At 43.5% G+C, this 12,817-nt stretch overlaps 1 protein-coding gene across 1 annotated transcript in view; it reads left to right on the top strand.

The window, feature by feature from the left end:
• Positions 1–12,817, top strand: part of LOC134337483 (dedicator of cytokinesis protein 8-like) — a 244,031-nt gene that overhangs the window by 196,394 nt on the left and 34,820 nt on the right. The window contains exons 32-34 of the mRNA XM_063032540.1: positions 3,638–3,731; positions 6,650–6,746; positions 7,720–7,854. Of these exons, the coding sequence (XP_062888610.1) occupies positions 3,638–3,731; positions 6,650–6,746; positions 7,720–7,854 (326 nt within the window). The remainder of the gene's footprint in view (positions 1–3,637; positions 3,732–6,649; positions 6,747–7,719; positions 7,855–12,817) is intronic.

The raw sequence follows: 12,817 nt of genomic DNA on the forward strand, positions 1-12,817 counted from the left end.
CCCTACCATCCATGTACCTATCCAAACTTCTCTTAAACGTTAAAATCAAGCTTGTATGTACAACTTGTGCTGGCAGCTTGTTCAACACTCTGACGACTGTCTGAGTGAACAAGTTTCCCCTCATGTACCCTTTAAACTTTTCACCTTTCACCCTTGACCGATGACCTCTAGTTGTAGTCCCACCCAACCTTGGTGGAAAAAGCCTGCTTGCATTTACCCTATCTACACCCCTCATAATTTTTATACCTCGATTAAATCTCATCTCAAACTTTTACATTCCAGGGAATAAAGGCAGGTTTATTCGAATAGCACTTTTCAAACAAAAGGCAGTTCAAAGTGCTTTACATAAAACAAGATATAAAAATCAAACATCAAATTTCAGGAACTATAAGGAGATAAAGTCACACATAAAAATAAGGAAATAAAAGTTACAGTGCAGGAGATTCAAATTAAAAGCTACAGCAAAAAGAAAAGTTTTAAGCCTCGATTTAAAAGAACTTAAAGTTGGCGTAGTCTTCAGGTCCTCTGGAAGGACATTCCAGATATGTGGAGCATAGTAACTAAAAGCTGCTTCAACAAGTTTAGATTTGACCCTGGGGACGGTGAGCAAACCCATCCCAGACGACCTGACAGCTCGGGAAGGTTCATTATGCAGCAAGAGATCAGAGATGTATTTTGATCCTAAACAATTCAGTGGTCTATAAACCAGTGGTAATATTTTAAACTCTATCCTCTGATGGGCAAGAAGCCAGTGTAGTGATCTGAGAACTGGAGTGATACGTTCTACTTTCTTGGTCTTGGTGGGGACTCCAGCAGCAGCGTTCTGAATGAGCTGCAGCTGTCTGAGGGAATTTTTACAGAAACCTGTGAAAACACCATTACAGTAGTCAAGCCTACTAAAAATAAATGCATGTTCCAGTTTTTCTAGATCTTGCTGAGACATAAGCCCTTTAAGTCTCACTATATTTTTAAGATAGTAGTAGGCTAACTTTGTAATTGTCTTAATGTGGCAGTTAAAATTTAAGTCGGAGTCCATCTCAACACCAAGGTTTCTGGCTTGGTTTGCGGTCTGTAATGACAGTGATTCTAAGTGAGCACTGACCGTTCAATCCCTAACCTATTCAATCTTTCCATATAACTCAGGTCCTCCAGCCCCGGCAACATCCTTGTAAATTTTCTCTGTACTCCTTCAACCTTATTTACATCTTTCCCATGGGTAGATGACCAAAACTGCACACAATATTCCACATTAGGCCTCACCAATGTCTTATACAACTTCAACATAATGTCCCATCTCCTATACTCAATACTTTGATTTATGAGGGCCAATGTGCCAAAAGCTTTCTTTACTACCCAATTTTTAATCTTAGCGTAATCATGGGATAAATTACAATGATCAATTAATCTACCAAATGATACGTCTTTGGAATGTGGGAGGAAACTGGAGCACCTGGAGGAAACCCACACGTTCACGGAGAGAACATACAAACTCTTTAAAGACAGAAGTGGGAAATGAATCTGGGTTGCCTATGCTATAAAGCGATGTGCTAATCATCACATGGGAGATTGACTTCCAACGATTACGTGTTCAGGCCTCTCCTAGTCCAGTTATGGTCCAAGTGCAGAGGGGGAAACACTGAAGCGGATTGAACAGTTCACTAAATTTTACTAAGAGCTGTGCAGAACAAAAGAAAAATAATAAACACGAAGCCAATCAGGCTGTTAACTAAAACTCTAAAACTAAAAGCTAATGCCAACAATGTGGCTCGGAAGCAATAACTTAATACTAAGTACATGCCGCTCCTTTACAGCGTCAATCTAAACTGTAGTCTTCTCTCCCGGAACAAGGACCAAGGTAAGCAGAGGGTATTACTGTTGTGCTTCACTCAAGACTCGACAAGACTGAAACGAAAGGAAGGGACAACCACAATGAAACACTAATTCACTGCACCATGCATACTCACGGAGTGATTGCCTACCACCTTCAACGAGGGTGCCCAGACTCTACAGCAGTCTGTGGTTGTGACAGCAGCACCAAATTTCTTGGTGTTCACCTGGCGGAGAATCTCACCTGGTCCCTCAACACCAGCTCCATAGCAAAGAAAGCCCAGCAGCGTCTCTACTTTCTGTGAAGGTTGAGAAAAGTCCATCTCCCACCCCCATCCTCACCACGTCCTACAGAGGTTGTATTGAGAGCATCCTGAGCAGCTGCATCACTGCCTGGTTCGGAAATTGCACCATCTCAGATCGCAAGACCCTGCAGTGGATAGTGAGGTCAGCTGAGAAGATCATCGGGGTCTCTCTTCCCGCCATTACAGACATTTACACCACATGCTGCATCCGCAAAGCAAACAGCATTATGAAGGACCCCCCACACCCCTCATACAAACTCTTCTCCCTCTTGCCATCTGGCAAAAGGCACCGAAGTATTTGGGCTCTCACGACCAGACTATGTAACAGTTTCTTCCCCCAAGCTATCAGACTCCTCAATACCCAGAGCCTGGACTGACACCAACCTACTGCCCTCTACTGTGCCTATTGTTTTGTTTATTATTTATTGTAATGCCTGCACTGTTTTGTGCACTTTATGCAGTCCTGGGTAGTTTAGTTTTGTGTTTTTTTTTACGTAGTTCAGTGTAGTTTTTGTATTGTTTCATGTAGCACCATGGTCCTGAAAAACGTTGTCTCGTTTTTACTGTGTACTGTACCAGCAGTTATGGTTGAAATGACAATAAAAAGTGACTTGACTTGACTTGAGGATCTTGAGACTATGAGCCCAGTAATGGACTTCCCCATCATAGGGAACAATTTTCCTGCAGGTGGTCGTCCCTCCCACAAATAAAATGCAGGACGTCATCTGCCCCTCAAACTCATTGTTGGAAAATGTTAGGTTTTACCTTGTATTTATATAATGTGCTTATCACTTCTCTGTTTCTCTTACTGTAAGTGTGAATGTACCATGTAGGATTGTCACAGTGGATAGTTAAAATGTGTATTTGTGTATTACGATTGTACTTACAATAGGTTGGGTTTACAGTATCCCATCCTCACCCATTCTATTAGTGACTGGTACCAATAACTCAGATGGCTGATGTTACTGAGTATTCGAAGATTTCTTTGTTCACCATTGGATCCCATGCCTCAGTTGTTGAGGCCCTGAACTCTGAACTCTGAACTCCAACCCCCCTCCCCCAAACCTCTCGGTCTTTCTCACCTTATTTGAGATGCTTCTGAATTCTTTTTCTCTCTCTTTGAGACTGGCCTGTTGTTATTTTCTGTGACTTGGGGACCAAATTTTGTTTGATGCCATTTCTGTGAAGCACCTTGGGCTGTTTTATTGCAATAGGGTTACCATATATAAATGTGAAATGCTGTTGTTGATCTCAGCAAGCTGCCTTAGGTTGTTGAATGGTGGAATCAATGACACCAGAAGGCTATTTGGCTCTCTTGCCGAGCTTCTCACAAAATGCAGAATTTAAAGGAGGTCTGGTATGTAAAACAAACCTGATCTTCACTGTTGAGATGGTTGCCCCGTACCTAAAACTTGGCCGATGGAACAGAAATTGCAAGAAATATGGAAGTCTTACTCTGGCAAAGTCTGCTGTTTTTCATGACTAAATTATGTTGTTTGTTTCAGGAATTGACAGGTGGTTCTCTGGGATGGGCCTTCATGAAAAGTTACGCTGGAGAAAGGACCTGACACAATGGCGCCAACCTATTGGCACAGAAAAGTGAGGAAGTCCCTTTCTCTGCATTCTTTGTATTTTTGGGTATGAAGGACTTAGTGTGGTTACTAACATGTGCATTTGTGTCTATTAGTATATGGGATTAAATTATTTCTAACAGAGCGTGCAAAACAGATGCATGTGAATTGGCAGCCACTTTGTGTCATGTTCTACTGAAGTTTGCCTTAATGCTTTAAGTTAGGCTGTCAATTCAATGCAATATTTCAGACAATGCTAGATTCACCCCCAATGTGACCTTACTCATCTGTGTACGTCCTTGCGTGTATGTGTGTGCATGTGTGCACGTGCGTGTATGTGTGTGTGTTTGTTTGCGTGCCTGTTTGCATGCATGACATTAGCCTTTGTGTGGCTGCCTGCTTCCCCTTTCAGCTCATTCCGGTTATTGCTGACTGTCATTGTGGGCTATTTCTGAAGCTACTCGTAGCTCACGCAAAGTCACTACAGAAAACAAAGGTCCGATTCCCTCCACACAGCATACTCTATCCCTGCATTCCACAAGAATGCAATGGCTGCTCTGGACTGGTGAACATTTCCACTCTAATTCTGGAGATTACTCTGAATCTTCCAACTTCTCCTGACCACCCCCCCCCCCCGCCCCAAATTGTATTTCTTAATGTGCCCCCATTTGGAAGTTCCAGAGTAGCACCAGGGAGAATACAGTTTTAGAGTGATTCATTTATGTCCCCTCTTTCTCTCATAAAATCATAGTTATAGACCACTATTGCACAGAAACAGGCCTTAATGCTTTATGATGGCCTTCAGCCCATCTAGTCTGTGCTGAACTATTAATCTACCTAGTCCTATCCCAACCTTTACCCTATCTGTGCCTGTCATACTTTTGTATGCCTCTCTTGTATACAACTTTTGTTGCCGCTTTTCTGTGCGTTACCTAAATCATCGTGAAGCCATGGGAAATCTCCTTTTTGTCTCCTTCCACCTCTGTGAAGCTGGGAAATGGAACTCCACACACCCTAAAGTAGACAAGTGGTTTAGGAGTAATTCATCTGTCCAGGAAGAATCAGTCAAATCTATAGGAGGGTAAAAGGATAGTTTATTCTGTCTGGGACCGATGTGAATGTGCTTATTTTAGATGTGAACCTCTTTTGCAATTGTACCATTTCACCAACCATTTGATATGTATATACTGTAATGATACTGAAGAGAGAAAGTTTCAGAGGTCTCTGTGGAGCTGCTGTCTGTCTGCATGAAGGTAAACACATAATAGAGATGTTCTGCTTTGCATAATGTAAATTGTTTAATATATAAATTACCATTTTTTATACTTCAATAATAAGCTTTATTCATAATAGAAGAAGAAAGAGTGCAGACTGTTTACATTCATGGTCAGTACATGCAGCAATTGAATAATAATGCAATATTCAGTAAGCAGAAACTTGTAAAATTAGTCAGCTCCATCATGGATACTAGCCTCCCTAGTATCCGAGACATCTTCAAGGAGGGGTGCCTTAGGAAGGTGACGTCCGTCATTAAGGATCCCCACCACCCAGCACATGCCCCCTTCTTACTGTTACAGTCGGAAAGGAGATGCAGAAGCCTGAAGGCGCAGACTCAGCGATTCAGGAACAGCTTCTTCCCCTCTTCTTAGCCACCTGATTTCTAAATGGACATTGAACCCATGAACTCCACTTCCCTACTTTTTAATATCTCTTTTTATGCACTACTTATTTAACGTAACTATTTAATAGACATATATATACCTACCTTAATTTCAGTATTTTTCTCTATATTTATTTATCATGTATTTCATTGTACTGCTGCCATAAAGTTAACAAATTTCATGACATGTGCCGGAGATACTAAACCTGATTCTGATTTCAACTTGTTTTTTAAAACCAAGCACCATTACTACTTATGTGGCTCCTGGGGTGATACACCCTTTCATTGTTTGAGGGGCTTGCTCATCTGACTCAGCTTCTCCATATGCAGTAGCAGAAGGGGTCCAGACTGTGGCCGTTCCGCATAGAGCCTTAGTGTTGGCTGTGACAAGCTTCAGTGCATCCCTCAGTACGTATTCCTCCAGCCGGCAGCGTTCCTTTACGAATATCTCACTGTGCTGAAACACCAAGTTTCAGGCAGACCAAAAACCTTCACCCAGCAGAACCTGATCTGTCTCAGTGTTGCCCCTGAGAACAACCCAAAGATTAGAGAGTTCTCTGTTACACTGGTACTGGGGATGAACCGAGACATGGACCCTAGCATCCTTCTCCACACAATCTTATCAAATCCACAGTCTGCAAAGCAGTGGGTGACTGTCTCTTCCCCACCACATTTGCTCAGGGGACCACCCCACAGTTTCCATGGAGGTTCTATCCCACACTGCTTGATGGACGTGTGGTCAAGGGCGTTTGCTTGGAAGAATTCTTTCACAAAGGATAGGTAATGCAGCAATGTCTAGCTGGCCCAGACATTGTGTGGCGATGGGAACACCAGGGACCAGTAGAACTTCAGGCATTAGCGACATGTATGCCCACCTACTTTGGATCATGTACAGCCTGATGCAGCCACACACAAAGGTGGTCATCAGGATGAGGGCAACATTGGCCACACTTTTGCCTCCGTTCTCTGGGGAATTGTGCATCGTGGCCCATCGGACTGACTCCATCTTGGGCCTACAGATGGACTGGTGATTACTGAGGTGGAAGAGTGTGGAACAGGCCACATCCAGGCCCTAAAAGCACATCACACTTGATGGTAAAGTTTTTCCGAGTTATTGACAGAGAGTGGTGTTTCCACAGACCTAATTTTTGTTCAACCTTCCCAACACACCCCAACCAATTACTGTTACACGCCTTGGCCCCTTCGAACCAGATCAGAGGTCGGCATAGCTTGCTCCCAACTCTAATGCTAAGCTAGTGACTCTTTGCCTGTCTCTGTAATCTCAGGTTGAAGTTGGAACTGGAGCAGGAAGCCTTGATCAATGGGAATCTTACCATGGAGACCAACCTGATTGTGTTAGATACCCTGGAGCTGTTGATCCAGGTATGAGGTACAGTGGTCTTCTCTCCACCCACACTGAACCACATCCCCACCCCCACCACCATCATGTTCAACAATTGCTAAGTTCATGGAGTCATGGAGTCAGAGAGATACAGCACAGATCCTTCAGCTCACTGATCCATGCCAACTAGCAGCCGTGCCCTCTCACCAACCCTGCATTAATCCTATTTTATTCTCCCCAGGTTGTCATCCACCCTCCCCAGTCACCTACACAAGAGCTTAAACTTACATTGGCCACTAATCTACCAACTCACTCGTCTTTGGCTCGTGGGAGGAAGCAGGAGAAATCCCATGTGTTCACGGGTGGGCAGGGGGCGCGTGAGAAAACTTCACATAGACAGTACCTGAGATCAGGTACTCAGACTGTGAGCTGCACCCCTGTGTCTCCCCATTATACATGCAAATCGTTCTCAAGCAGTTAGAAATGGCATTGTATTTTTCTCTTGAATTCTACCTTTACTGTTCCACTAGATCTCAAAATCAGAGAAAGTGTCCATGGACCGGACTTGTTATGTCAGGAATAGTTCCAAAATCAAACCATCAGCATCATAATATTTTATCTACTGATATCTACTTAATAGTTTACTTTTCATCTGATTGTTTTGCCCTGCGGTTACCGGTTCTATGTTTATTAGTTAGTTGGCCTCTCTAGTTACATGCTTTCGCGGTCACAGTTACACAAACAGTTCACTATTCCCCTACTGAAATACAATGGGAATATTAACTTAAGTGTTTACTTATTAATTAATATTGTGTGTTGGACCTATTAGATAATTCAAGGTCTAGATAAGATTCAAGCACTGTTACCATGAGCACCTTGTTTAGCAAGCTGTATATGTGCTTGAAGGATTCGAACTTCGGCTTTCATTCTTGGGGTAAGAGAGGAAGAATGCAGAGCCACGACGTTCCGGAACTGATTTCCACCAAGTATTTAACAACATTTTCATCTTTCCAGCTGAGCAGCCCAATGCCCGAGTTACAGTCTGTGGTCACAGGGGTCCTGAAGGTCTTGTTTCACAGCTTGTCCTGCAACCAGAGCATCCGGTACCTAAAAAACTGCTTCAACACCCTGAGAGCCATCATTGCAAAGGTAACCAGGCATTTCATGAGCATTGTAAATGAGGGAATTGTTTAATGTGAGAATTAAATGAAATACGTTTTGACCCCTATGTAGGCTTAAAGAGACGACTGTTCAGAACAAAGTATTTAAAGGTTCAAAGGTTCCTTTTATTGTCAAAGGATGCATGTACAATACAATTCTGATATTTGTCTTCTCCAGATAGCCAAGAAATACAGAAAGACCATGGGAGTTGATAAAAGACATCAACTTCCCCCTCCTCCCCAGGCACAAAAAAGGAAAGAAGGAAAGCACGCACCCCAAAACTCCCCCAACTCTCCCCCACAGAAAAAACTGTGACAATAACACTCCTCGGCCCCCTCACCAGAGAGTAAAAACAGTGACAATAACAATCCCCAAACTGCTCATCCGCGGATAAAAAAACAGCAATCCCGACCCCCTCAGGAATAGTTACTGCATGGAACGAAGGCCATTCAGCCCAACATGTTTGCACTAGCTCTCTTCCAGAGCAACTCAATAGTCCCACTCATGAATCCTTTCTTCATAGTCTTGCATTTTTTTTGCACTATGTGTATATCCATTTTTCTCTTGAAGGCCAAAATTGAAACCACCTCCTCTTCACCTAGAGACAAGTCACGAAAGGTTACTGTCGCACACTGTGCATAAAAAAAATCTTCCTGTTGCTCTTATTTCTCTTAACTCTTAAGCTATATCTCTGTCCTCAGACCCTCAAAACTCCAGCCAGAGGAAACATGCTCCCTCTATCTACTCTATACCAAACCCTCACCATTTCACATACTTCTGTCAAATCTCTCCTTAACCTTCCCTTCTCTAAAAGAAACAGCTCCAGCTTCTCAAATTTATCCTTTGAACTGTGCCACCTTATTCCAAGAACCTGTTTTGCAAATCTTTTCTGTGCCCTGTCTAATGCATCACATCCTTTCTCAAGTGGTGATCAGAAATGAACATTCATTGTTCCAGCTGAGGCTGCACCCATGTTTTATAAAGGTTCAGTATTGCTTTCCTTTCATTCTCTATGCCTCAACTGATAAAATCCAGAACTGTGTACAACTTACTGGTTTTTTAACCACCCTGTGACGGCCAGTGATTTGTACACACATACTCTTCTCCTTGAATCTTTTACTCCTGCATGCCTTATAGAACAATTTCCTTTATTCTATGGTGAACGCAGCAGGCCAGGCAGCATCTCTAGGAAAAGGTACAGTCGATGTTTCGGGCCGAGACCCTTCGTCAAGACTAACTGAAGGAAGAGCTAGTAAGAGATTTGAAAGTGGGAGGGGGAGGGGGAGATCCAAAATGATAGGAGAAGACAGGAGGGGGAGGGATGGAGCCAAGAGCTGGACAGGTGATTGGCAAAGGGGATATGAGAGGATCATGGGACAGGAGGCCTAGGGAGAAGGAAAAGGGGGGGGGGAAGCCCAGAGGATGGGCAAGGGGTATAGTCAGAGGGACAGAGGGAGAAAAAGGAGAGCGAGAAAAAGAATGTGTGTATATAATGGATGGGGTACGAGGGGGAGGTGGGACATCAGCGGAAGTTAGAGAAGTCAATGTTAATGCCATCAGATTGGAGGCTACCCAGACGGAATATAAGGTGTTGTTCCTCCAACCTGAGTGTGGCTTCATCTTTGCAGTAGAGGAGGCCGTGGATAGACATGTCAGAATGGGAATCAAACATGGAATTAAAATGTGTGGCCACTGGGAGATCCTGCTTTCTCTGGCAGACAGAGCATAGGTGTTCAGTGAAATGATCTCCCAGTCTGCGTCGGGTCTCGCCAATATGTAGAAGGCCACATCGGGAGCACCGGACGCAGTATATCACCCCAGCCGACTCACAGGTGAAGGGTCGTCTCACCTGGAAGGACTTACAGTAGAGGAGACCGTATTTGACTGCTACACACATCAAAGTTGCTGGTGAACGCAGCAGGCCAAGCAGCATCTATAGGAAGAGGCGCAGTCGACGTTTCAGGCCGAGACCCTTCGTCAGGACTAACTGAAGGAAGAGTGAGTAAGGGATTTGAAAGTGGGAGGGGGAGGGGGAGATCCAAAATGATAGGAGAAGACAGGAGGGGGAGGGATGGAGCCAAGAGCTGGACAGGTGATTGGCAAAGGGGATATGAGAGGATCATGGGACAGGAGGCCTAGGGAGAAGGAAAAGGGGGGGGGAAAGCCCAGAGGATGGGCAAGGGGTATAGTCAGAGGGACAGAGGGAGAAAAAGGAGAGCGAGAAAAAGAATGTGTGTATATAATGGATGGGGTACGAGGGGGAGGTGGGACATCAGCGGAAGTTAGAGAAGTCAATGTTAATGCCATCAGATTGGAGGCTACCCAGACGGAATATAAGGTGTTGTTCCTCCAACCTGAGTGTGGCTTCATCTTTGCAGTAGAGGAGGCCGTGGACAGACATGTCAGAATGGGAATGGGACATGGAATTAAAATGTGTGGCCACTGGGAGATCCTGCTTTCTCTGGCGGACAGAGCGTGAATTTCCAGCATCTGCAGAATTCCTCGTGTTTGCATCCCTTATTCTATATTACTTCGTCTTTTTCTGAATAAAATGCATTAGTTCGCGTTTCTCCACATTAAACAACTTCTGCCATCTGCCTGCCCATTATTTACGTTGCTATTACTATCTTCTTCATTGCTCACAATACTACCAAGTTTTGAGTTATACACTAATTTAGAGATGATGGGTTTGTACCCCTAAGTCTAAATCATTGATACAAATCAGAACAAAAAAACAATGGCCTTCCTAACAATGATGCCTGGAGAGTACCATTAGTCGCCTTATATCTATATGCACAAACCCCTGTTACCTGCTCCTTACGTTGCACCTCATCAAAGACCTTCTGGATTTTGTGTACCGGCACATTGGCTGCTTGACAGTCTTTGATTGTGTGTAGTTTTGCATTGATTTTATTATATTCCTTTGTTCTAATGTGAATGTCTGCAAGGAAATGAATCTCAGGGTAGTGTCTGGTGACATGTACGTACTTTGATAATTAATTTACTTCGAAATTTTGAACTTTGGCAGCATTACTCTTCAAGTCTGCTACCTTATCAAAAAACTTGTTCATATTTACTAAACATGATTTGCCCTTAGTAAGTCCATGCTGGCTTGGCTTAATTAATCTATTTTCTTCGCAATGCTTTTTACTCCCACCCTAGATCAATACTTTTAAAAGCTTTCCCACCTCCAAAGTTAAACAGAATGCTCTGTAGCTCCTTGGCCTATCCTTGAAAAAGGGAGTAATATTCTTCCTATGGTCCTCTGGCATCACCCACATATCCAAAGAATTTTAAAAGATTATGATCGGTGATTCCACAGTTTTCTCCCCAAACTTTCCCTAAAATCTTATGATGCATCGGTTCTGATCCTCATGATTTACCCTCTTTAAGTCTGCCTAATTTTCTAGTACCACCACGATATCAATCTTTAACACTTTCACAGTCGCAGCTATCTCTTCTTTTGCTACTGCTTACTGAGCGCTCTCTTTGCCCGTGAAGATTGATGATAAGTATGAAGTTAATACCCCAGCAGTGACTTCAGCATCCAAATGTGCTTCTCTTTTTGACCTTGATGGTTTCGATTTCCCCATCAATGGGCTGATTCCCATTTACTATATGTTGCCAACTAATCTTTTTCTTACATGCTTGCTCTGCTTCTCTTATTTGTGTCTTTATTTCCCTCCCGATTCTTTTGCAATCTGTCTGGCTCTGGAGCTATTTGCAACCTAACATTTGTCACATGAAATGCATCTTTTTTCTTTGTCTTCCGCTGTGACTCCTGCATCAACCAGGGAGCTCTGCTTTTGCTTAACCTACCTTTGACATTCATGGAAATTTGCCTCACTGCAGCAGAACCATTCCTTCTTTAAAAGCAGTCTATCGTTCTTATGACCTGTCAACCTTCCCTTTTACCCAGCAATTCTCATCCCAAGCTCTTCCTCCAGTTAATTATTTCTACATTTAATTGTTTCTTCGCTTTTTCTTACAACGAACCTAAATCTTACGATATGAAATGCTTTCCTGTTGCAACCTGTTGTGGTTGACTCGTCTTCATTCCCCAGAACCAGATCCGAGAATGCATTCTTCTTCGTTGGGTGCACTGCCCTGAAAAAATAATTCGGAACTCGTTTCAGAAGTTTCTCACTTCCCTGTCCTTAACAGCATTATGATCATAGTTTACTTTGGGCTAATAAAAGTGCCCCATTATTACTATCCTATAGCTTTTACAACTTTTAACTTCTGTATATTTTTGTTCCTCTGTATTTCTCCCCTTCGGTATCTTCTTACTGTTTGCTGTTTCTAACAGTTTCTGTCATTCACCCTTTAACGTTATTCTCTCTCCAGCATACACACACATTGTCTTTCATCAACTTTCCTTCCTTCACTCTCCACCCTGAACAATCATTAATGCTTCAACCCAACAGTGGTCCAAGTACCCCTGTGGAGCTCCTGATACACTTTCGCCACTAATCTGATCGCTGACGGCTTTCCCCACACGCCCCCCCCCCCCCACCCACTTGCCTCATTGCCAATAAAACTCCAGTCCTTAGTTTGGTAAATGAGCTGCAGTCTCATTTGAGCCTGCAACCACTGACCCCCCCATCTCCAAACCCCACCCCCCCACCTAAAACATCCGAAGCTAGAGATGCCAAGAGCACATGTCGTCCCAGTAAACCATTCACGACCTCAGACAGTACTGAAGGTTACATCAACACTCCTATGAGCAGCTTTCGTTTAGTGTGTCACAGCTGCACCCTTTGGTGTGCAATGTAATTTCAGGCCCTGTTGTTTCTATTTCCCACCCCTTAAAACAGTCCCATGGGGATGATTCAGTAGTGTGCTGCATGTTCTTTGCCCAGTAGTCCTCAGCTTCTCTGATGCTCCATTTCCAGACTCAGTTTACCTGCTTCCTGACTGAGACCCTCCTTCACTTTCTGTCCGTCTGCAT

Source organism: Mobula hypostoma, chromosome 24 (genome assembly GCF_963921235.1).
Source record: "Mobula hypostoma chromosome 24, sMobHyp1.1, whole genome shotgun sequence".
NCBI classification, from domain to species: domain Eukaryota; kingdom Metazoa; phylum Chordata; class Chondrichthyes; order Myliobatiformes; family Myliobatidae; genus Mobula; species Mobula hypostoma.